Below are 23,851 nucleotides of genomic sequence, written 5' to 3'. Positions count from 1 at the left end.
GCCAGTGGCTCACACCTGTAATCCTAGCTACTCGGGAGGCTGAGATCTGAGAATTATGGTTTGGAGCCAGCCTGGCAGAAAGTACAAGAGACTCTTATCTGAAAATAACCAGCCAAGAATTTCAGAAGTGGAGCTGTGGCAGAAAACAAAGGGGCATGATCTCCCCGATATATGACTGTTAAGAAAGGGAGACGGACGGGGCTGGGGATATGGCCTAGTGGCAAGAGTGCTTGACTTGTATACATGAGGCCCTGGGTTCAATTCCCCAGCACCATATATACAGAAAACGGCCAGAAGCGGCGCTGTGGCTTAAGTGGCAGAGTGCTAGCCTTGAGCAAAAAGAAGCCAGGGACAGTGCTCAGACCCTGAGTCCAAGCCCCAGGACTGGCCAAAAAAAAGAAAAAAAAAAGGGGAGATGGAGAGACAGTAGAGACCAGGTCTGTGAAACCCAAAACTGCTTGTCAAATGGTATTTCCCACAGGATTGGGGCAGCGACCCAACAGTATGTAACTAAAACCAAACAACTACTCAACATTTAAAGGTCAAAAATTGACCTCTCAGTGGAATACCATAGCTCAAAAGCTATGTATGCACGTTCATAAAAGACTACTGTCGACATATTGTCTAATATCGACATTACATTTAAAGCCCTAGGCGAATTTTCTTGGGCTTGGCCACGTAGCTACTGTATATGTTCTTGATACATTGTATATTGTATATATGTCTACCTGACCTACAGAAGGGAAAGAAAAACAGGGTGTAAGATATCACAAGAAATGTACACACTGCCCTACTATGTAACTGTACCCTTTTTGCACAACACCTTGTCAAAAAAATTTGTGTCAATTAATAAATAAATTAAATTAAATTTTAAAAAAAAAGAAGTGGAGCTGTGGATCAAGTGGCAGAGCATTAACTTTGAGTAAAAAAAAACAACTCAGGGATAGCACCCAGGTTCTAGTTCAAACCCCAACTGGCATGATAGAGGAGGGAGGGGGGGGAGGGAGAGAAGGAAGAAGGGAGAGAGGGAGGGAGGGAGAGAAGGAAGGGGAGAGAGGGGGAGACAGGGAGAGGGAGAGGGAGAGGGAGGGAGGGAGAGAGAGAGAGGCCTCACCGGTGCCGTTTGCTAACGGAATTTTAAGATGTAACATTAAATAAAAGCAAATTGGAGTGCTCAAATCATATACAGAGTATGTTGTCACATATGTGGATGGAAAAATAGGCAGAATGGATATATATAATCTACAAACACACAAACTTGTTTGTGCCTTACACATATATTATATATACATAACACAAATATATACTATGTATAACATTTATAGTGTATGTATAATATACATAATATACACATATATTCTGAAAGGATGAAAGAAGTAAACAGTAATTGCTTCTGAGAGGAACAAGATGGGCAATGGTTAAAACTAAGAGTTATTTTTTTCCTTTTTGGTGCTACTGAGGATTAAATTTGGGACCTTGTGTATGCTAGGCAGGCATTCTTTAACAACTGAACCACACCTGCAGCGCCTTTTTGCCTTAGGACCAGGGCCTTGCTTTATGCTCAGGCCTGCCTATGACACCGGAGTCACAGAAATGAAAGGCACCCGCCACCATGCCCAGCCACTGTGCTTCCCCAGTAGCTGGAACAAGCACAGGCCATCTCTCTATACCTGAGCAGGCCTACAACTGCAAGTGCTTAGATCCCTGCTTCCTAAGTAGCTAGGCTTTCATAACCATGCTAGATCATCACTAAACCCTTTTGCTGCCCTTTGAATTTTGTGTTGTTATATGTATTACCTTATCCAAAAATAGCATTTAAGACCATGCCTCTTAGTCCCAGCACTTGGGAAACTGAGGCAGGAGGACTGAGAGTTTGAGACCAGGCTATAGAGATGTTGTCTTAAAAAGAGAAAAAGGGGCTGAAGGAGTGACAGTGCCTGCCAAACAAGTTCAAGGTCCTGAATTCAAGTCCATGCAAATAGTAAATAAATTAAAAAATTAAGCTCACAGTGCTCACTTCAGCAGCACGTATACTAAAATTGGAACAATACAGAGAAGATTAGCATGGCCCCAGCACAAGGATGACAGGCAAATTAGTGAAGCGTTCCATATTTTTATGAAACTGTAATCTCTCTGTACATCACTTTGACAATAAATAAGTAATTATTCAAAAAAATTAAGCTCACAGATTTAAATGGTTTTCTTTTCTTTCTTTCTTCCCTCTTTTGGTGCAGGTCCTGGTCCTGGGCGCTGTCCCTGAGCTTCATATACTCAAAGCTTGCACTCTACCACAGCTTCATTTCCAGCTTTTTGGTGACTTACTGGAGATAAAACTCTTACAGACTTGGCTTAGTGATAGAGTGTTTGCCTAGCATGCATAAAGCCCTGGGTTTGATTCCTCAGCAACACATAAACAGAAAAAGCTGGAAGTGGTGCTGTGGCTCAAGTGGCAGAGTGCTAGCCTTGAGAAAAAGTTGTTCAGGGATAGCCCAGGCTTGGAGTTCAACCCTCAGGACTGGCAAACCCCCCCCCCCCCCCCAACAAATCAGCAACAACAAAAACAGCCAGCAAAAAACAGGGCTGGAAGTATAAGGTACAAGAGGTATACTATCAACTGAGCTAGTATGAGGCCTTAAATTCAAACCTCAGTAAGAGGGACAGGAGAGAGGAATGAGATGACTTAAATCACAGGATCAGAAATACATAAACTTACCTGAGTTGTGGGGTCCTTGGACATATGTTTTTTCAAAATTTTTGACGCCTTTTCAAATTCTTTGTTTTTGATACAAATAATGACTGCCTACAAAAGGGGGGAAACCTTTTTTCAATGTTTATAATGATGAGGATAGCAAACATCAAAATAAAGTACTAAATAGTAAAGTTACATAACCAAGAACCTTTTCACATTACATCAAATTTCTTAAGACCCAAAAGTTATTGTTCAAGCATTGTGAACTACTGTAAGGCATCTCAGCTTGTAAGGGAGTAGCTTTTTAATATTACAATGTTTTTTTTTTTTTAATGGCTGACAGTAACATCTGATTCACTGTATTACAATCCATTTAGACAATATGGATAGAGCCTTCCTAACTGGAGATAAAGTGGATGGGAGTCATTCTAGACATCCTAAAGTTCAGATCCATAAAGCATGCCGGTTTTCTTTGGGTCTAAGAGTTCTAAAGCAGAGGGTGGGGAATGCAGTAGGGAGGATACATTGTGGGGGGAAAAGAAGCCAAACAAGTGATTTGCTGACCAGAGTTCTGCACTAGTTCTATTCAGGAAAAGCCCGAGACCAATTCTGCAGGGGAGTGAAAAAAACAAGCCTCTTATACCAGTAAACACCAGCTGGCAACTTCAAAATGTACAAGGAATTACTGACACTGACAAATGGAGTTAATCCACCAGCAGCAACTACAAAGGAAATTCCAGGCAGATGAAGGGTTCTCATCAACCACTGAGAAAAACTGCTTTCTATAAAGACATCTCAGGAGAATACATATGGGAGTAAAATAACACTAACTGAAAATTTAAAAGGAAATCCTTTTTTTCCCCTTCCTGGTTGTGGGGCTTGAACTCAGGGTATGGGCTTTGTCCCTGAGCTCTTTTGCTTGAGGCTAGTGCTCTACCTCTTGAGCCACAGATCTACTTACGGTTTTTAAGTGTTTAATTGGAGAGAAGTCTCGCACAGGGACTTTTCTACCCGGGCTAGCTTTGAACCAGGATCCTCAGGTCTGAGCCTCCTCAGTAGAGAGGATTACAGAAGTGAGCATTAAAAAAATTGTGAGGGACATAAAGGTCATTTGATCTCTTCCCCAGAGGAAAAAATGTAATGCCCTAAAATTTGACCCCAATCTAAACATAATATACACTGGGAAAGATTAGTAGCATGTGCTGAAATGCAAAAAAATTCAATGAAACAGTTTAATGTTGCTCCCCATACAATTTAATAAAATTCTTTTAAAAATTAAAACAAAATTGTGAGGGGAGGTGGGTGAGGGGCTGGGGGGGAGGGAAGGAGGGAGAAAAATGAGGAAGGGGATAATAAGTATGACAAGAAATGTACATGTATTCACTACCTTATGCATGTAACTGTAACCCCTCTGTACATCATCCTGACAATAAAAAAAGAAAAACCCAAGCCATCAACAAAAATAACAAAAGAAAAAAATTGTGACCATTAAAAAAAATTAAAAACAAAGGACAGGAGATTGATTGGAATACATTCAATAGGTGTGGAAAGGCAATGATGAAATCTCCCTGTAGAACTAATTTTAAAAAAGAAATATGCAAATGACCAACAAACACATGCCTAGCTACTCAGGAGACTGAGGTCTAAGGATCCTGGTTCAAAGCCAGCCCAGGCAGGAAAGTCCACGAGACTCTTATCTCCAATTAACTACCAGAAAACCAGAAATGGTGCTGTGGCTCAAGTGGTAGAGCACTAGCCTTGAGCTGAAGAGCTCAGGACAGCATTCAAGCCCCATGACTGACCACAAAAAAAAAAGGTAAAAACAAAAATGAAGGGTACTGGGAGTTGTGTAACAGTAACATAGGTACCTTAAATCTTGTCTTAAAGACAAGCATAAACAGATCTTTGACTGTGAAGGGAGCTTAGTATTAGAGTACTTGTCTAGTATTTGCAAGGCCTTAGGTTCAATCTCTAATACTGCAGGAAACAAAACCACAAAGACGAAAAAGATATGTGAGTGACTGGGAAGGCCAAAGCAAGAGGATCCAGAAGAGTACAAGGAGCACCTGGGGTGAGCCTGGGCTATATATTGTAAGAAAAAAAAACACAAAAAAGACCTTTGGAAAAGACCTTGCGTGAGCCTTGAACTGAAGAGATCAGGAACAGCACCCAGGCCCAGAGTTCAAGTCCCACAACTAACAACAAAAAGTCCTAAGTGAAAAGAAGAAAATAAACCAACTCTTGGGGTTGGAGGCGTGGCTCAGATGGTAAGGCATTAGCCACTGGGATCAGGTCTTGGTCTCCAACAAAAACAAATGTCCTAAGTGAGGCTGAGACAGGTATATCTACAATGAAATAGAATGTCTTTCTCTATATATTTGTTGGTTATGGGGCTTGAACTCAGGACCCGGGTTGTCCTTGAGGTTTTTTCATTCAAGGCTAGTGTTCTACCACTTTGAGCCACAACTCCACTTCCAGTTTTCTGGTGCTTACGTGGACAGTCTCTTGGACTTTCCTGCCTGAGCTGGCTTTGAACCATGAATCTTGGCCTCCTGGGTACTGAGGATTACAGGCATGTGACACAAAGTGCTTGGCTTTCTCTATTTTTGATTGCCCTTTGCATATTAAAAAAAAAAAAAGATTTGTATAGGCTTGTTTCCTTTTGAGAGTTCTTCACTATATTTTTAATGTCCTTAAGTTAAAATAGATCAAAGCTCTGATTTAGCTTGTTTATGCTGAATTATTTTTAAAAACTTTATATTTGAGGTGTTTTATTATAAAAAGTTGGTTCTCTTTAATTGAGCATCTCTTATCTTTCCTTTATTGGCAGCAGGGCTTACACCTAGTATTAATGCTGCTTCCCGGGCTGGGAATGTGGCCTAGTGATAAAGTGCTCGTCTCGTATATGTGAAGCCCTCCCTGGGTTCGATTCCTCAAGCACCACATATATAGAAAAAAGCCGAAAGTGGTGCTGTGGCTCAAGAGGTAGAGCGCTAGCCTTGAGCAAAAAGAAGCCAGGGACAGTGCTCAGGCCCTGAGTCCATGCACCAGGACTGGCAACAAAAACAAGCAAATAAAAAATAATAATGCTGCTTCCCGTTTTGTCATTTTAGGTTCAAATCCACCTCTGTAATAGCCACCACTGAAGGCAAATTTTGGTAGGCTCCATATACTTCATGGCTTGTAAAACATAACGGCCTGCAGGGCTGGGAATATGGCCTAGTGGTAGAGTCCTTGCCTCGTATACATGAAGCCCACCACATATACAGACAAAGCTAGGCTTGAGCAAGAAGCCAGGGACAGTGCTCAGGCTCTGAGTTCAAGCCCCAGGATAGGCAAAAACAAAAACCAAAAAACAGTGCTAGCCTTGAGCAAAAAGAAGCCAGGGACAGTGCTCAGGCCCTGAGTCCAAGGCCCAGGACTGGCAAAAAAAAAAAAAAAAAACCAAAAAGCAGCCAGCCTGCAAATCCTGCAGCAGCAATGGTCAGCTCAACTGCTACCACTGTACTGACCTGAGCCCACGGTGCCAAGCTTTATTTTGAAGCCCAGTATGTTCATTTTTGGTATTCTTTGTATGAACTTTTTCCTGGAGCATTAAGATTTTCTTTCATGTTTTCTTCTAGAAGCCTATGGTTTTACATTTATCTTTCTATTTACATTATATTTGATTTATGCACATATGTATCCACTATTTCAACACTTGAAAACACTGTTTTTTTTCTTGTGCATATCTTTTCCTATTGAACGGACTTCAAATCCTTGTCAAAATGCAACTCTTTTGTTTGTGTTGGCTTCTGGAATATTCTAACTTCTTAGCAGTTCTTGAAATTGAGTATTATGAGTCCTCCAACTTGTTCTCTTACAAAACTGCTTTGGCATTTTAGTCCTTTTCCTTTTCTCATCCATTTTCAAGTCAGTTACTCTGTATCTACAGAAAACCTTGCTGAGATTGTGATTGGAATTCTATTTACTCTAACAGATCATTTCAAGAGAACAGACACCTTCACTTTATGAAGTCCTCTAGCCCTAGAACATGGTCTATTTTTCAATTAGGTCCTTCATTTCTTTCATTAGCATTTCTTTGTTTCCACACGCAGATCTGACATGTCTTAACAGACTTTTATCAAAGGTTTGTGGGGTTTTTGAGTTTTTAATTTCACTTCATTTTTTGCTATCATACAGATTTGATTGACTTTTCTGTTGACCTACAACTGCTATTACAGCTTTTTCTGAATGTATTCCACTGCAAATGGAAATATTATTATTCCTTCCTTTCCAGTAGATACTTTTTTGTTTGTTGTTGTTGGTTATGGAGCTTGAAGTCAGGGCCTAGGCACTGTCACAGAGCTTTTTTGGCTCTACCACTTTGAGCCACAGCTCTACTTCTGGTTTTCTGGAAGTTAATTGGAGGTAAGAGTCTCACAGACTTTCCTGCTGGCTTTGAACCATGATCCTCAGGTCTCAGCCTCCTGAGTAGCTAGGATTACAGGTGTAAGCCACCAGCAACCTGGTGTAATATGCTTCCTTTTGGTGCTAGTTCTGGAGCTTAAACTCAGGGCCCAGGCACTGTCCCTGAGCTCTTTTGCCAAGGCTAGTATTCTACCACTTGAGCCACAGATCTACTTCCAGCCTTTCTTGGTAGTTAATTGGAGATAAGAGTGTCACTGACTTTCTTACATGGGCAGGCTTTGAACCACCACTCTCAAATCTCAGCCTCCTGAGTAGCTAGGATTACAGGTGTGAGTTACCAGTGCCAGGCTAGGAATATGCTTTATTCTTCTGTTGCTTTATTGCTCTGTGTAGACCTTTCAGTAGGATACTAAAGAGAAGTGGTGAGAATGGACATCCTCACCTTGTTTCAGGTTGCAGTGACAAAACCACCTGGGTCTGAACATGTCAGCTTTGGGTGTTCTTTAGATGTCTTTTTATCAAGTTGAGGACATTCCCTTTGATTTCTGGCTTGCTGCTTTGGTTGTTGGTGTTATTTTCTGGCAGTAATGAAGACCCCACTCGGGGTCTCATACTTGCTAGGCAAGTGCTCTATTTCTTGAGCTATGCCTTTCATTTTTCTGCATACTTTAAAAATCCAAAGTTAATACTGCATCTTGTTAAATGCTTTCTCTGCATCAACTGACAGAAGAATATGGCAGATTGTAAGAGTCAAACCAGACTGATGTTCCTAGAGCCTTAGTTTCTTCATTTTGCCACACACTCATTGCATCTGCACCCAGGGCCAATCAGCAGGTTGGAGATGTGTAAAAAACCAGAGGTGAAATCTGCTCTAAGTTCTGTGGAATCAAGGCTCCCCTCTTCATTGCGAGTGCCACTGTCACTGCTGCAGCCCATGTAGCAGGGTAGCATTTTGCCCGGGCACCAGGGAAGAAGGGAAAAAGAACAAATGGATTTCTCCCACCATCTCTGACCCTTAGAAGAGCTCCTTATACCAGAAAGAGCTGTTCTTAGGGTTCCTGAGTTCTCCTGTGCAGTGTACTTCCAGGATTCAGGCTGCCGGAGTCTAGTGCAAGATGCACCAATTCTGTTCTTGCCTACCTGCCCACTGGCATTTACATTTCAAAATCCTCAGCTGCTCCATGTTTAAGATTTTTAGTTCCATTAACAGAAATGGAAGAAGGTGTTTGCTCTACCACCCCCAGAAATGAGATATATTTATTTAATTTATGAAACAAGAAAGGAAATGTGAATGTTTTCAAAACTGAAATTAAAAACTACCAAGTTTTGTTATGAACTTAACATTTTAAACTATGTAATAATTTCCTGTTGGAAAACATTTCTTTGAATGGATGAACAAGTGCTTTTCCACTAGGCAGTTCTCAGAAGTAAGTGTAATTTCCTCTGTCCTGTGGAGTGTCAGCCCTACCAATGGTATCTGGCTAACTTAAATTTTAAGCTCAGATTTTTCAAAAGAGATGAAATAGGTTTATATTGGGAAGAAATACCAGAAGGTAGACATTATGAGTGGAACTAAAAAAAAAAAACTTCCCAGGATGAAGGAACTGTAAAGAAAAGCAGACAGAAAAAGAAACATGGCTGCCTAGAGAGCAGAGCAAAGGTAGGCATTCCTGTCTCTTAACTGCAATAACAGGCCATAGAAAAGCAAACACTGGTGGCTACCTGATAAAAGCTCTACATTCAGATCAGAATTGAGGCCAGTCTGAGCTATCTAAAGAGATCCTGTCTGTAAAATAATGCTAACAAGAATCAACACTGTCACTTTCCATAAAGAATTCTAATTCTTAAAACAGAAAGTTTGTAAGGACACATAAAACCAACAGTTCGCAGAAGCAGATCTCAAAATCTTAGCATTAGGGGCTGGGGATATGGCCTAGTGGCAAGAGTGCTTGCCTCGTATACATGAGGCTCTGGGTTCGATTCCCCAGCACTACATATACAGAAAATGGCCAGAAGTGGCGCTGTGGCTCAAGTGGCAGAGTGCTAGCCTTGAGCAAGAAGAAGCCAGGGACAGTGAGTGCTCAGGCCCTGAGTCCAAGCCCAGGACTGGCCAAAAAAAAAAAAAAAAATCTTAGCATTAGAATTTCTTTCTAGGGGCTGAGAATGTGGCCTAATGGTAGAATGTTTGCCTAGCATGCATGAAACCCTGGGTTCAATTCCCAGTACCACAAATATAGAAAAAGCCAGAAGTGGCGCCATGGCTTAAGAACTAGAGTGCTAGCTTGAGCAAAAAAAAGCCAGGGACAGTGCTCAGGCCGAGTTCAAGCCCCAGGACTGGCAAAACAACAACAACAAAGAATTTCTTTCTTTAAAGCCAGGTGGATGTTGGCTCATGTCTGTAATCCTAGCTACTCAGAAGGCTGAGATCTAAGGATTATGGTTTAAAGCCAGCCCAGGCAGGAAAGCCTGTAACTCTTATCTCCAATTAACCACCAAAAACCAAAAGCAGAGATGTGACTCAAGTGGTAGAGCACTAGCTTTGAGTAAAAAGCTCAGGGATACTGACCAGGCTGAGTTCAAGCCCTAAGACAGAACCCCTCCCCACCCCATCCCCCCAAAACACTACTCCTCTCTACTTTTTTTCATCAGTTGTGGGGCTTGAACACAGGGCCTAGGGAGCTGTCCCTGAGCTCTTTTTGCTAGATGAGCACTTTACTACTTTGAACCACAACTGCTCTACTTTTGATTATCTGCTGGTTAACTTGAGATAAGAGTCTCATAGACTTTCCTGCCTGCACTGGCTTTGAATCATGATCCTCAGATCTCAGCCTCCTGAGTAGCTAGGATTACAAGCAAGCATTAGCTACCAGCACCAGGGCCTTTTCTACTATTCTTAAATGTTAATGAGGACCAGGCACCGGTAGCTCATGCCTGTAACCCTAGCTACTCAGGAGGCTGAGATCTGAGGATTACATTTCGAAGCCAGCCCAGGCAGAAAAGTCCCCATGAAACTCTTATGTCCAGTTACCCAATTAGCCACTCAAAAACTGGAAGTGGTTTTGTGGCTCAAGTGGTATAGCGCTAGCCTTAAGCACAAAAAGACTCAGGGACAGCACCTAGGCCCTGAGCTCAAGCCCCACAACCAACCAAAAAAATGTTAATGAGGACTTCAAAGAGCTATTGTTTATGGGAGTTGTATATGAGAAATATGACCAAGAAAAATATAATTCATTAAAAAACAAACTCATTATAGGTTAATATAATATCATCATGAAAAAAATTACTGTATTTTCTTAAGAGTTTCATGGAAGGGTAACAACTGTTTTACATTCTTACAATTTTCTGGATCAATATAAGATGGCTGTGTTCTAATAACTGTTCCTGCATTAAATCTGTTGAGGAAGAATTAAACTCAGCTTTATTCAAATAAGAAGTTTGAAGGGGTATATTTATTTATACATTTGGTTTTCTGACACAAGGTCACACTATGTAATCCAAGCTGGACTGGAACCCACAATCTCCCTGCCTCACTTCCCAAGTGTTGACATTACAGATGTGTACTGTGGATATGCCTTGAATTGTACACCAAACTTAAACAAGCAAACTTTTCATAATCTATTGCATTCAAATCCATCTGTCTGTCTTGTACTTTAAAGCGATCTCTCATTCACAAATCAGTTTCTAATACCATGCATCGAGTTCTTGGAAAACATTGGTTTACTGATGTATGCAGATTTCCCCAAACTTCAGAAATCACAGTTAATATTAACTACCTTCAGAAAAATCTAAGTATTGGGCTGGGAATATGGCCTAGTGGTAGAGTGCTCGCCTTGTATACATGAAGCCCTGAGTTCGATTCCCCAGCACCACATATATAGAAAACGGCCAGAAATGGCACTGTGGCTCAAGTGGCAGAGTGCTAGCCTTGAGCAAAAAGAAGCCAGGGACAGTGCTCAGGCCCTGAGCCCAAGGCCCAGGACTGGGGAAAAAAAAAAAAAAGAAGTGGGGCTGGGGATATAGCCTAGTGGCAAGAGTGCCTGCCTCGGATACACGAGGCCCTAGGTTCGATTCCCCAGCACCACATATACAGAAAAACGGCCAGAAGCGGCGCTGTGGCTCAAGTGGCAGAGTGCTAGCCTTGAGCGGGAAGAAGCCAGGGACAGTGCTCAGGCCCTGAGTCCAAGGCCCAGGACTGGCCAAAAAAAAAAAAAGAAGTAAGTATTGGGGAACTAGAAAGCACATGACCTTAAGTCTTCCAAAAGTCTAACTTTCATTTAAAAGTCTAAATTTTGTTACTTGTAATCAACACTGTGAACTGTTTTAATCAACAGATTCACTTTACTCCATTCTTAAGAAAATGGCTGCCAAACACACATCTGAGCAACCCAGTTTGTCAGTTTTTCTTTCAGGTCAAAACAGTGCTCCATTAAAAAAAAAAAAAGTAATTCTGCAGGCAACTCACCTCAACCACACTAGTACTTTTTCAAAAGATGGACAACATGTTTTGGTGTGCAGCAGAAAAAAAAGTTTCAAGTAAACCCTGTTTCATCACCCAAATACTGAAAGTGTTTACTTAGGAATTCATATTTACTATGAAGAAATTTTTACTTCTTGAGCAAAGACATTCTTAACTGAAATTAGTGGTTAAAAACTCCACTTGGCAACAAAAAATATGATTTATCATAAACCTGTGGTAAGACACTAGCAATTTTACATTTGCTTTTCCAAGTGCAAATGTCCATGCACTGAAGCACTGAGAGTCAATTGGTGTCTTGGCATTGTTAAGAAAACACTTTGAGAGCCAGGCACTGGTGGCTCATGCCTGTAATCCTAGCTAAGCTATTCAGGAGGTTGAGATCTGAGGATTGCAGTTCTCAAGGCCAACCTGGGCAGGAAAGTCCTTGATACTGTTATCTCCAATTAGCCACCAGAAAATGGGAAGTGGCACCGTGAATCAAGTGGCAGAGTGCTAGCCTTGAGCTAAAAGGCTCAGGAATAGTGCCTAGGCTCAGAGTACAAGCCCCATAACCAACCCCCTCAAAAAACCAGAACCCCGCCCCCCCCCCGCCAAAAAACCCAAAACTGCTTTTTAGCCATGTGCTGGTGGCTCATGCCTATTATTCTGGCTACTCAGGAGGCTAAGATCAAAGGATCACAGTTAGACGCCAGCCTGTGAAGAAAAGTCTGTGAAATTCTCATTTCCAATTAATCATGAAAAGCCGGAAGCGAAGCTGTGGCTAAAGTGGTAGAATGCTTGCTTTGAGTACAAAAACTCAAGGACAGCATACAGGCCCTGAGTTCAAGCTCCAGGACTGACAAAAACAAAAGACATTTTTCACATCATAGACTTCCAGAGGCACTGGACCACACATTGAGAAGTTCTACTGTAGTTTATACCCCCACCCCCTTTTTAAATTGTGTGCTTTGAACTCAGGGCCTTTAGCTTTCCAAGTAGGCATTTGTATTATCACTGAAGACATACCCCTAACTCCTGATCTAACTTGATAAAACTTTATTAAAAAGTTAATATACTTTAAGCATCAGCAGTTCATGCCTGTAATCGTAGCTACTCAGCAGGCTGAGATCTGAGGATCACAATTTGAAGCCAGACTGGCAGGAAAATCTGTGAAACTATCTCCAACTGACCATCAGAAAACAAGAAGTGATGTGGTGGGCTGGGGATATAGCCTAGCGGCAAGAGTGCCTGCCTCGGATACACGAGGCCCTAGGTTCGATTCCCCAGCACCACATATACAGAAAATGGCCAGAAGCGGCGCTGTGGCTCAAGTGGCAGAGTGCTAGCCTTGAGCAGGAAGAAGCCAGGGACAGTGCTCAGGCCCTGAGTCCAAGGCCCAGGACTGGCCAAAAAAAAAAAAAAAAAAAAGAAGTGATGTGGTGGCTCAAAGTAGTAGAGCACTATCCTTGAGTGATAAAGCTCAGGGACAGCTCCCAGGACCTGAGTTCAAGCTCCACAACCAACAGAAAAAAAATCCGTATACTTTAAAGCAAATTACTGCACTAATTTCCAAAGCTTAAGTGCATCAAAAAGCCTTATTGAGCCTAGGTACCCCATGATATTTTCCCCAAAATGGCCATAATAGACCAGGACTCTAAATGAGAAGCTTTAGAAAACCGAAGACACAAGCGACATGCACCATTTAATAACTAAGATAACAAGATACTGTGGTTGCCAGTGACCACCACCAACTGTGCACTCCCATTCATAAACTGCACCAGCACTGGTTGGACTGCCTGAGTCCTAGCAACCATTTCAGTGCAAAAGAAGTCCTTTAGTCCCAGGTATTTAATGGGGGGAGGGGAGGGGTCCTGAGGCTTGAATGTAGGGCCTGTGAGCCTCCGCATTTTTTTTTTTTTTGAAGCAGGGTCTAATTATGTCATTGGGCTAGCCTCAAATTCAAAATCCTTCAGCCTATAACTTCCAAGTGCTGGAAGGCATCCACTGTCGAACGCTGCGTCCTGAAGTGACAGCAGTTCTTTTTTTGTTTTGTTTTAGGGGTGAGGGGTTTGAAGTCAGGGTCTGAGCACTGTCCCTGAGCTTTTTCTGCTCAAGGATAGCACTCTACCACTTTGAACCACAGCTCTACTTCTGGTTTTCTGGTGGTTAATTGGATCTAAGAGTCTCACAGGGGCTGGGAATGTGGCTTAGTGGTACAGTGCTTGCCCAGCATACATGAAGCCGTTTTCAGATTCCTCAGTACCACATAAATAGAAAAAACCAGAGATGGTGCAGTGGCTCAAGGAGTAGAGTGCTGGCCTTCAGCAAAAAGAAGGTCAGGGACAGAGCCCAAGCTGAGTTCAAGTCCTAGGACTGGCCAAAAAAAAAAGAGAGAGAGCGAGCCTCATGAACTTTCTTGCCTGAGCTGGCTTTGAACTGTGATTCTCAGATCTCACCTCCTGAGTAGCTAGGATCACAGGCATGAGCTATCAGCATCTGGCATGTCATAATTCTTGTTCCTTCTTTTTTTTTTTTTTCACTGTGATAGGAATGGAGTACAGGGCTTTTCACTAGGATGTGCCAGATCACTGAGCCACATCCCAGCACAAGACTGCAATTCTAGCTGCTTCCATGCTGGCTTCACTGTAGCCTCAAGGAAAACCCTAGCTAGAACCACTCAGCTAAACCATTACCAACATCTTGACCTCTGCAAACTTAAAAGTTAATATTGATTGTTTTAAACTGTCTTGGAGAAATTTGATACACTGTAGAAACAGCAATATAATAAGTATAACAAGGTACCTAACACCTAGTAGAGAGCTAAAAAGCATAAGGTGGTCAAAGTAAAAAGGAGCTGACTGCTTAAGTTCAGATTTTGCTGACAGACTATACTCATAAAACTCCTAATAAGAAATCTGGTGCTGGGAATGTGGCTTAGTGGTAGAGTGCTTGCCTAGCATGCACAAAGCCCTGGGTTCGATTCCTTAGCATCACATAAATAGGAAAAGCCGGAAGTGGCGCTGTGTGGCTCAAGAGATAGAGTGCTGGCCTTGAGCAAAAGGAAGTCAAGGACAGTGCTCAGGCCCTGAGTCTAAGCCCCAGTACTGGCCAAAGGGGGAAAAAAAATCTATGTGGGCCACACCTACAGTCCCAATACTCAAGAGGCTGAGTCAGGAAGATCTCAGGTTCAAGGTCAAACTGGGTTACACAGTGAGACCCTATCTCAAAAATAAATAGGCTGGGAATGTGGCCTAGTGGTAGAGTGCTCGCCTAGCATGCATGAAGCCTTGGGTTTGATTCTTCAGTACCATATACACAGAAAAAGCCAGAAGTGGGTTCTGTGGCTCAAGTGGTAGAGTGCTAGCCTTGAGCAAAAAGAAGCCAGGGACAGTGCTCAGGCCCTGTGTCCAGTCCCTAGGACTGGCAAAAATATACTTACATAAGCAAGCAAATTTTTAAAAGGAGAGAGACTTCATATATCCACCCACAAAGATTCTTCCAGTAGAGGGCCCAGATGATAAATCTAAAGGAGTGCTCTAAAGGAGTTGCATAAATTACTCTGAACCATTTCTTCTCATTCAAAAGAACTTTAGGTGTTTTGAAAGTATGTGTGGATTTTTATCCCTTGTTAATGACTTTTCTGGCATCCTCTACCCCCAGCAATACTAAAACCATTCTTTTCTACGCTAAGGTACACAAAACTAAACTATGCTAAAAAATCAATGTGGAATTATTCCTTTTTGGAACTGAATCAGTAGTAAGCATTCTTTCAAGACCAAAAGTAGTTCCTGCTCAAGGTCTTTCATTAGATAAAATATCTGTACCCAGGCACACTAGCTGTTTCTAGCAGGGCACTTGAAGTAAGCAAGGCTTTTTCCTTTTTCTTTCTCCTCCCATTCTAAGATCCCAGCCTTTAAGAGGTTCTCTTTTTTTCCAGGTTCCTTACTTTCCTCTGCCAAGGAAACACTGAGCTGTTCAACCCCCATTTTTGCATGCCTTGGTCACTGAAGAAGAAAAACCATTTTATGACTGTTTCCCACAGCCACGTTCCATGTGAAATAAAACTTAAGTTCTCTTACTATTTAATGCTACCTGAGCCACAATACAAGGACATTTTCAAATTCCTAAATACTTCATTAACTTTTTTCCTTGACTTCCAAGAATACTGCCTTGACATTCCTTCTTTCCTAGTTGGCTCATTATCCCAGCAGATTGTAGTCTGCTCAAAAGGAATGTTCTCTAAGCCTATCTGCAGACAATTGCATGAAAGAGTTCAGTCTGCCTATTTCCCAAGGCCACAAGAAGTCCCTTTGATTTATTAGACAAAGGTGACCAAACCCCTAGACCAGAGATATTGTGGCCCTTTTCTAGAACTTCTGAACTGTCAGCCTTCATTACCAACCCACTTCCCATGTACAGCATTCTTTCCTGCTAGAGCCAGAAGGAAGGCCACTAAAATTTAAAAAAGGGGAAACAAAAAGCCTGAGTGGGGAAGGGGAGGCTTGGAGAGATGATACCCTTGCACAAACTTGCTTGCTGTCTCACCACTCTTGTCTCCAGATCACACAAAAAACATTAAGCACTGTGTCCTCAGAACCCTGACTTCTGTTAAAAGGATAAAAACAAACAAGAATAGGAAAAGAAATGAAGATAGAGCCTTACAGCCTCCTTGACCAGTTTTCTACTGGATTCCACTACTCCGTCTGTTAATGTAAATTCCGTTTTAATCATCTCCAGAACATTGATAGCTGATTCCAGTGGTGTGAGCTCAGCCTCCATATCGAAGGAACAGTCTAGGACAAAGCAGAGTTTTCACTTTAAGCTCTTTTCTAAGGAGAGAAGTTATATACACACACACATTCCATATGTATGGATACATAAATCCACATACACACATTTATGAGAAAGGAGCATGTAAAGACTGTAAGATTTGTGCTTACTTGCTGATGTACCTGCTACAAGGTTACATACATAGTACAGGGCTAAATTAGTGAATTTAAAGTGGCCAGCTTTTCCGGGTGCTGGTGGCTCATGCCTGTAATCCTAGCTACTCAGGAGGCTTAGATCTCAGGACTTTGGTTCAAGCCAACCCTGGGCAGGAAAGTCCATGAGACTCTCATCTCCAATTAAGGACCCAAAAGCCAGAAGTGGTACCCTGGCTCAAGTGGTAGAGGGCTACAGTGCCCAGATTCGGAGTTCAAGCTCCATGACATACATACATATGTACATATATACATAAAGGGGCCAGCTTTTTATACTTTCTCTTTTTTCCTCTTTTTACCAGGGTTTTGAACGCACAGCCCGGAGCTCTCATTCAGCACTTTTGCTCATGGTGCTCTACCACTTGAGCCTCACCTCCAGTTTGGTATTTTGGTGGTTACTTGTAGGGTCTTTAGGATTTTTCTGCTCAGGCTGGCTTCAAACTATATCTAAAGATTCTGAGTGGCTAAGATTAGAAACATGAGACACCAACACCCAGTGTGTTTAATACTTTCAACACAGATTATTTTTCAACACAAATGCAATTGTCCCTCAGATTCAGAGTAAAGGCTTCTTCCTCTGATACACGTGACCAGAAACAATATCATTTGTTAAGCTTTGGTCAAATTCAATTCAGGAAAAAAAAAAAAACACCCACAAAAACTTGTCCATCCTCTGAAAAGCACTCAACCAGGGGTTGGGGGATGGAGGGTGTATTCACATTAACATAACTGGCTTTGGACAATAATAGTTAAGGAGGAATTAACAGGTGGGAAACACACACAGAGAAATACAACAAAGCTTTAAAAAAAAAAAAAACCAAAACAACCACCACAATAAAACCCAACCCAGTTGGAGAAAACAAGAACCGAAATACACCCATTTTAGAATTTAAAAGACCCCCGTGATGACTTTTAACATGGAATCCTTCAGTCCCGGACCTAAGTTTGAAAACAACAAAACCCTCCTTAAGTAAGCTGGGGGAGGGGGGGGAGAAACAATAACAACAAACAAAAAACAAAACCGCAAGAACAGCCATACCTAAATTTTCCCCTTCTTCAATGCGCGACAGACACTGCATAACACGCAGCAGCCGGGACACGGCATGCTCCTTGCCCAAGGGCCTGACAAGCAAAGCTGCGAGAGAAGACATGGTTGGCTCGGCGACCCCCACAGGTCCCCGAGACCCGGGCCCCACAGTCCCCGCCTCCTCGTCCGGGCTCGGCCCGGCTCTCACCCTGCATGATGTCCCGGATCTGTCGGAAGTCCCCGTACCGGCTCCCCCGAAAGGCCCTCAGCGCCTCGTGGAAGTAGAACTTGAGCACCCAGCGGTTGACCGCCTCCTCCAGCCGGGCTTCCCCCGCGCCTCGCTCCGCCGCGGCCCCCAGCCCCGACTCGTGGCGCCCCCGCCGAGCCCGCCCGCCGCTCCGCGACGCCCGCCGGCCCGCTGCCCGCCCGCTGCGGTCACTGTTCCCGCCTCCTCCCGCCATCGCATCCGACCGCCGCGCGCCCTCCCCGCCGTGCCCGCCCTCCCGCCCGGGCCGCTTCCTCGGCTGTGACGCCGCCGGGTCACGCACGACGCCCGGGCCGGAAGCAGGGCCCGCCGTCCCGGCTCCCGCGGCCATGATAAGGACGCGTTCCAAGCCGCCCGCGGGCTTCTGGGAGGGAAAGAGCGTGTCCCGAGCTCTTCCGACTCCGTAGTTCCCGAAGTGCCCGCCTCAGCGCCTTCTGGGATTTGTAGTCCGCACTGCTCCTGGGATGCTGAAGAGTCAGTTTATCACTAGCTCTGCTTTGAATTTACAGAATTCTCTACTGGACAAGCGGGACGAATTAAAGACAAAAAAAAGTGAAAAAAATTAAACTGCAAGTTATTAGACATTTTGAGAATAGGCAAAAATTTAATAAATTGACATTTTAGTAAATAATTTATAAAACCAGTATGATCCCAAACAGGATCAAGAAATAGACTGCTCAAACCTTTTACAAATAGAATTTTATTAAAAAATAATAAGTCAAGTAGTTTTATTGCACTTTATATAGTTTTTACAAATATTTCATAGGAATTATTTCAGTGTATTTCTGTGACAACTTCAAAATTTAAAAATGTGAGGAAATAGTCTGGTTTTAAAATTTTTATTAGCCCTAAATAGCTGCATAAAGGGGTTTCAATACAACATGTCCATTTATGTATGCAATGCATCTTAGTATAATTAGAATTTTTAGGTCACCAAACAGCACATTTTTGTGGTAAAAGAAATCTTGAAAATAAGCAAAAGATCTCACAGTCTCATATGAAAAAAAAGTAAGTTTACACTTAGGTTCATAGCATTCAATGCCTTTTGTGTATTTGTCCTACATTAATTCAATTTTAATGTTCATTCTCCCTTTTACCACGTAGCAAAATATACCATTGAATATTATTCCATTGTGTGTTGTTGTTGTTGTTTACCGGATATTCAGGTGGGCCTCAAACCCATGACAATAGTCACCAGCACTCAGTAAATTGGGCTAGGAGTCTTTATTTAGCTGTGCACAGTGTCTGCTTGCCACCACCTACTACCAGGTGACAAAAAGCTCTGGGGGCCAATAGGGCTGGGCCAGCCACACTACTTTGTCTAAGTCTGCTGTTTCTAGGGACTCAAAAAAGGGGGTTCCCCTACACCTTTCACTTGGTTTCCGTGTGTGTGTGTGTGTGTGTGTGTGTGTGTGTGTGTGTTTGCTGGTATTGCTTGAACTTAGGACCACATGCTTTTGCTTTTTTTTTTTTTATTCTCTAGAAGCTGGTGTAACTAACCCTTGAGCTCTACTTCCAGATTTTTGCTGGTTAATTGGAAAAGTATTCAAGGGCTGAGAATGTGGCTTAGCGGTACAGCTCTTACCTAGCATGCATGAAGCCCTGGGTTCAATTCCTCAGTACCACATACACAGAAAAAAGCTGGAAGTGGCGCTGTGGCTCAAGTGGTAGAGTGCTAGCCTTGAGCAAAAGAAACTCAGGGACAGTGCCTGGGCCCTGAGTTTAAGCCCCAGGACCGGCAAATTAAAAAAAAAAAAAAAAGTATCTCAGATTTGTCTGCTCCATCTGGCTTCACACTTTGATCCTCTGATCTTAGCCTCCAGAGTAACTAGGATTATAAGACATTGGTGCCTAGCTATAAATCAGTTTTTAAAAAATCAGACCCTGTGTGTGTGTGTGTGTGTGTGTGCGTGCTATGAATTGCCTGTGTGTGTGTGTGTATGTGTGCTATGAATTGCCTGTGTGTGTGTGTGTGCTATGAATTGAGACCCGAAGTTTGAGCCTGTTAAGCACACACATTATCACTGGGCTACACTCCCAATCCAGATTTTAAATTCAAACTTGTTCCATATCAGTAAAAAAAAAAAAAAAAAAAAAAATGACAGATTAGCTTTTTTTTTTTTTTTTGCCAGCCCTGGGGCTTAAACTCAGGGCCTGAGCACTGTCCCTGGCTTCTTTTTGCTCAAGGCTAGCACTCTACCACTTGAGCCACAGCACCACTTCCAGCTTTTTCTATATATGTGGTGCTGAGGAATCGAACCCAGGGCTTCATGTGTACGAGGTGAGCACTTTACCACTAGGCCATGTTCCCAGCCCTCCTCCCCCGCCCCCCCCCCGCCTTTTTTAAAAAATGTTCTTAAAGTTCAAATAAACAAAGCTGGGTGCTAGTGGCTCAGGACTGTAGTTGTAGCTACTCAGGAGGCTGAGATCTGAGGATCTCTGTTCAAAGCCAGACTGGGCAGGAAAGTCAGTGAGATTTCTCATCTCCAATTATCCACCAAAAAACTGGAAGTGGCGCTTGTAGCTCAAGTGGTAGAGCACTAGCCTTGAGCTGAAGAGCTTAGAGACAGAGCCCAGGCCCCAAAGTTCAAGCCCCAGGACCAAAAAACAAAACAAAACAAAACAAAGTCAGTATTAGCACTCTTTGTCTCTGGCTTATTTATTTTTATTTATTTGTTTGTTTGTTTTTGCCGGTTGTAGGGCTTGAACTTAGAGTCTGGGCAACTATACCTGAGCCTCTTTTGTGCTCAAGGCTATTGCTCTACCACTGAAGCCACTGCCAGACTTCCAAAGTCTTGCTTCTTTTGCATAACTGTTTTGAAGGATCATCTCTATTGCTTCATTTTATCAATGAGTATTGTTACATTGTATGAAAATTCACAGTTACTCCATGCTCCTTGTGAAAGACAAGTGAATTGTTGCCAGTTTTGGACAATTAGTAATAAGGTTACTCTGTACATTCTTTTTTTTTTTTTTTTTGGCCAGTCCTGGGCCTTGGACTCAGGGCCTGAACACCTTCCCTGGCTTCTTCCCGCTCAAGGCTAGCACTCTGCCACCTGAGCCACAGCGCCCCTTCTGGCTGTTTTCCACATATGTGGTGCTGGGGAATTGAACGGAGAGCTTCATGTGTAGGAGGCAAGCGCTCTTGCCACTAGGCCATATTCCCAGCCCCACTCTCTACATTCTTGTTCCAGTTGAAATAAAAAAAAAAAAAAAAAAAAACAGGAAGATGAGGGGCTGGGAATATGGTCTAGTGGCAAGAATGCTTGCCTCGTATACATGAAGCCCTGGGTTCGATTCCCCAGCACCACATATATAGAAAAAGCCAGAAGTGGCTCTGTGGCTCACGTGGCACACTTGGCCGAGTGCTAGCCTTGAGCAAAAAGAAGCCAGGGACAGTGCTCAGGCCCTGAGTTCATGGCCCAGAACTGACAAAAAAAAAACAACAACAGGAAAATGAAAACTGTTAGATGCCAGCATTAAAATGTGCAAGGGGAGCCAACTGTAGGGTCACATGCTTGTAATCCCAGCACTTAGGAGGCTGAGGCAAAGGCATTGAAAATTCCAGGCCAGCAGGAGCTACTGGGGAAATCCCTGTCTCCAAAAAACTAAACACAAAACAAAGGGACTGGGGATATGGCCTGGTTGCAAGAGTGCTTGCCTTGTATACATGAGGCCCTGGGTTCAATTCCCCAGCACCACATATACAGAAAATGGCCAGGAGTGGCGCTGTGGCTCAAGTGGCAGAGTGCTAGCCTTGAGCAAAAAGAAGCCAGGGACAGTGCTCAGGCCCTGAGTCCAAACCCCAGGACTGGCAAAACAAACAAACAAAAATAAACACAAAACAAAAGAAGCCAACCCTGGTGGCTCACACCTGTAATCCTACTCAGGAGGCTGAGAATTGAGGATTATGGTTCAAAGCCAGCCAGGGCAGGATAGTTCAGGAGACTCTTACTTCCAGTTCACCACCAGAAAACCAGAAGCGGCTTTGTGGCTCAAAGTGGTAGAACACTAGCCTTGAGCAAAATAGCTCAGGAACAGTGTCCAGGCCCTGAGTTCAAGCCCCACAACCGACAAAAAAAAAAAAAAGTGGGAGAAAAATGAAGGAGGAGGGGTTGGCCTTGAGCACAAAGTAACCAGGGGGGCTGGGGATATGGCCTAGTGGCAAGAGTGCTTGCCTCCTATACATGAAGCTCTGGGTTCAATTCCCCAGCACCACATATACAGAAAATGGCCAGAAGTGGCGCTGTGAGTCAAGTGGCAGAGTGCTAGCCTTGAGCAAAAGAAGCTCAGGTCCTGAGTCCAAGGCCCAGGACTGGCCAAAACAAACAAACAAAAAGCTGTTGAAAAAGAAGCCAGGGACAGTGCTCAGGTCCTGAGTTCAAGGCCCAGGACTGGCCAAAGGGAAAAAAGAAAGAAAAAGAAATGCCTTAAGTATGAAACTGTAACTCCGCTGTACTTTGACAATAAATAAATAATTTTTAAAAAAGCAATGGATAGCTAACACATTTTTAGATGGTGTTTGCCTTTTCTTTACTGGGAAATAGTCATATACAAAAATTCCAGATTATTTCCCAAAGTAGTTGGTTGCACCACTTGCCACCTGTTTCCATTAAGTAAGATTTAGTATTGCAACACTGTAGTAAACAGAAAGTTACATATATGTGTACATAATATGCATATATAACTCTTGCTCAGCTTTTTTGCTCATGATTTATACACAATCACCTGACTAATACCTCCAGTCCTAGTCATTTTTTTTTATAAGATCTCATACCTTTTAACTAGGAGCCAGCTTCGAGCCAAGACTCTCCTTCCTCTGCCTCCTGCATAGCTAGAATTACAGGTGTGTGCTACACTACCTAGCTCATTTGTTGAAATGAATTCTTGTTAACGTTTTACCCAAGCTGGCCTCGAACCAAGATCCCATTAATCCCTATCAAGTAGCTGGGATCATAGGCGTGCATTTGCTTGCATGCTGCCTTCTCCCTCCGCCCCAAACATTTTATTTTACTCTGTGATCTCTCTTTTATATTCTCTGTGGAGTGTTTATGAACTAAAATGTAGCATTACCAAAATTTCTTCAGTATAGTTGACTCTACCATTTTCCTTCACAGTAGCTTGTTGAACTCACCTTTTCTTGTTCAGAAGCTATGAAGATATTTGCCTTTATTATCTTCTTACTATAGATTTTAACTTTTCCTTTTTTTTTTCTTTTTCTTTTTTCTTTTTTTTTTTTTTTTTTCAGTCCTGGGGCTTTAACTTTGGGCCTGGGTGCTGTCCCTGGGCTCCTCTTTTTTTTTTTTTTTTTTTTTTTTTTTTGCCAGTCCTGGGCCTTGGACTCAGTCAGGGCCTGAGCATGGTCCCTGGCTTCTTCTTGCTCAAGGCTTACACTCTGCCACTTGAGCCATTTCTGGCCATTTTCTATATATGTGGTGCTGGGGAATTGAACCCAGGGCTTCATGTAAATGAGGCAAGTACTCTTTGCCACTAGGCCATATTCCCAGCCCCCTGGGCTCCTCTTTTGCTCAAGGCTAGTGCTCTACCACTTGAACCACAGTGCCACGTTCAGGTTTTTCTGTGATTAATTGTAGATAAGAGTCTCAAGGACTTTCCTGCCCTATCTGGCTTTGAGTCATGCCCTCAGATCTCAGCCTCCTGAGTAACTGAGATTAGAAGCTTGAACCACTGGTACCTGACTTCCCATTATGTCTTTTTATGTACTAGAATTTGATGGTTTCACATGATGTGAAATAAGGTACAGTTTCCTTTTTATTTTTTTTCGTAGAGACATCCAGCTATCTTAGAACCTTTGGTGAAAACTACCTCCTTTCCCTTGTCTCTGAAGAGCCATGTTGATTGTGTGTGTGCCTGCTGACACTGGGGCTTGGGCTCAGGGTCTGGGTGCTGTCCCTTAGCTTTGCTGCTTAAGATTGGCACTCTACCACTTGAGCCACACACCTACTTCTGGCTTTTTGTTGGTTAATTGGAGATAAAGTCTCATAGACTTTACTGCCCTAGA

The 23,851-nt window shown here is 42.9% G+C and overlaps 1 protein-coding gene and 1 non-coding gene across 3 annotated transcripts in view; one reads left to right on the top strand and one right to left on the bottom strand.

The window, feature by feature from the left end:
• Positions 1 to 18,195, bottom strand: part of Terf2 (telomeric repeat binding factor 2) — a 32,601-nt gene extending 14,406 nt beyond the window's left edge. Inside the window, exons 1-4 of one of the 2 annotated variants that reach the window (XM_048355235.1) lie at positions 17,773 to 18,195; positions 17,577 to 17,672; positions 16,218 to 16,348; positions 2,714 to 2,800 (exon numbers count right to left, since the gene is read on the bottom strand). In XM_048355235.1, the coding sequence (XP_048211192.1) occupies positions 2,714 to 2,800; positions 16,218 to 16,348; positions 17,577 to 17,672; positions 17,773 to 18,160 (702 nt within the window). In that variant the 5' untranslated portion in view covers positions 18,161 to 18,195. The remainder of the gene's footprint in view (positions 1 to 2,713; positions 2,801 to 16,217; positions 16,349 to 17,576; positions 17,673 to 17,772) is intronic. The other variant, XM_048355236.1, reaches the window with a different exon arrangement.
• LOC125358919 lies at positions 2,010 to 2,116 on the top strand. Its single transcript, XR_007212438.1, has one exon. It is a non-coding gene; the product is annotated as a U6 spliceosomal RNA (small nuclear RNA).
• Positions 18,196 to 23,851: the final 5,656 nt, after the last annotated feature.

The sequence above is a fragment of the Perognathus longimembris genome, chromosome 10 (assembly GCF_023159225.1).
Source record: "Perognathus longimembris pacificus isolate PPM17 chromosome 10, ASM2315922v1, whole genome shotgun sequence".
Lineage (NCBI taxonomy): Eukaryota > Metazoa > Chordata > Mammalia > Rodentia > Heteromyidae > Perognathus > Perognathus longimembris.
This window is presented reverse-complemented; position numbering and strand designations above follow the sequence as displayed.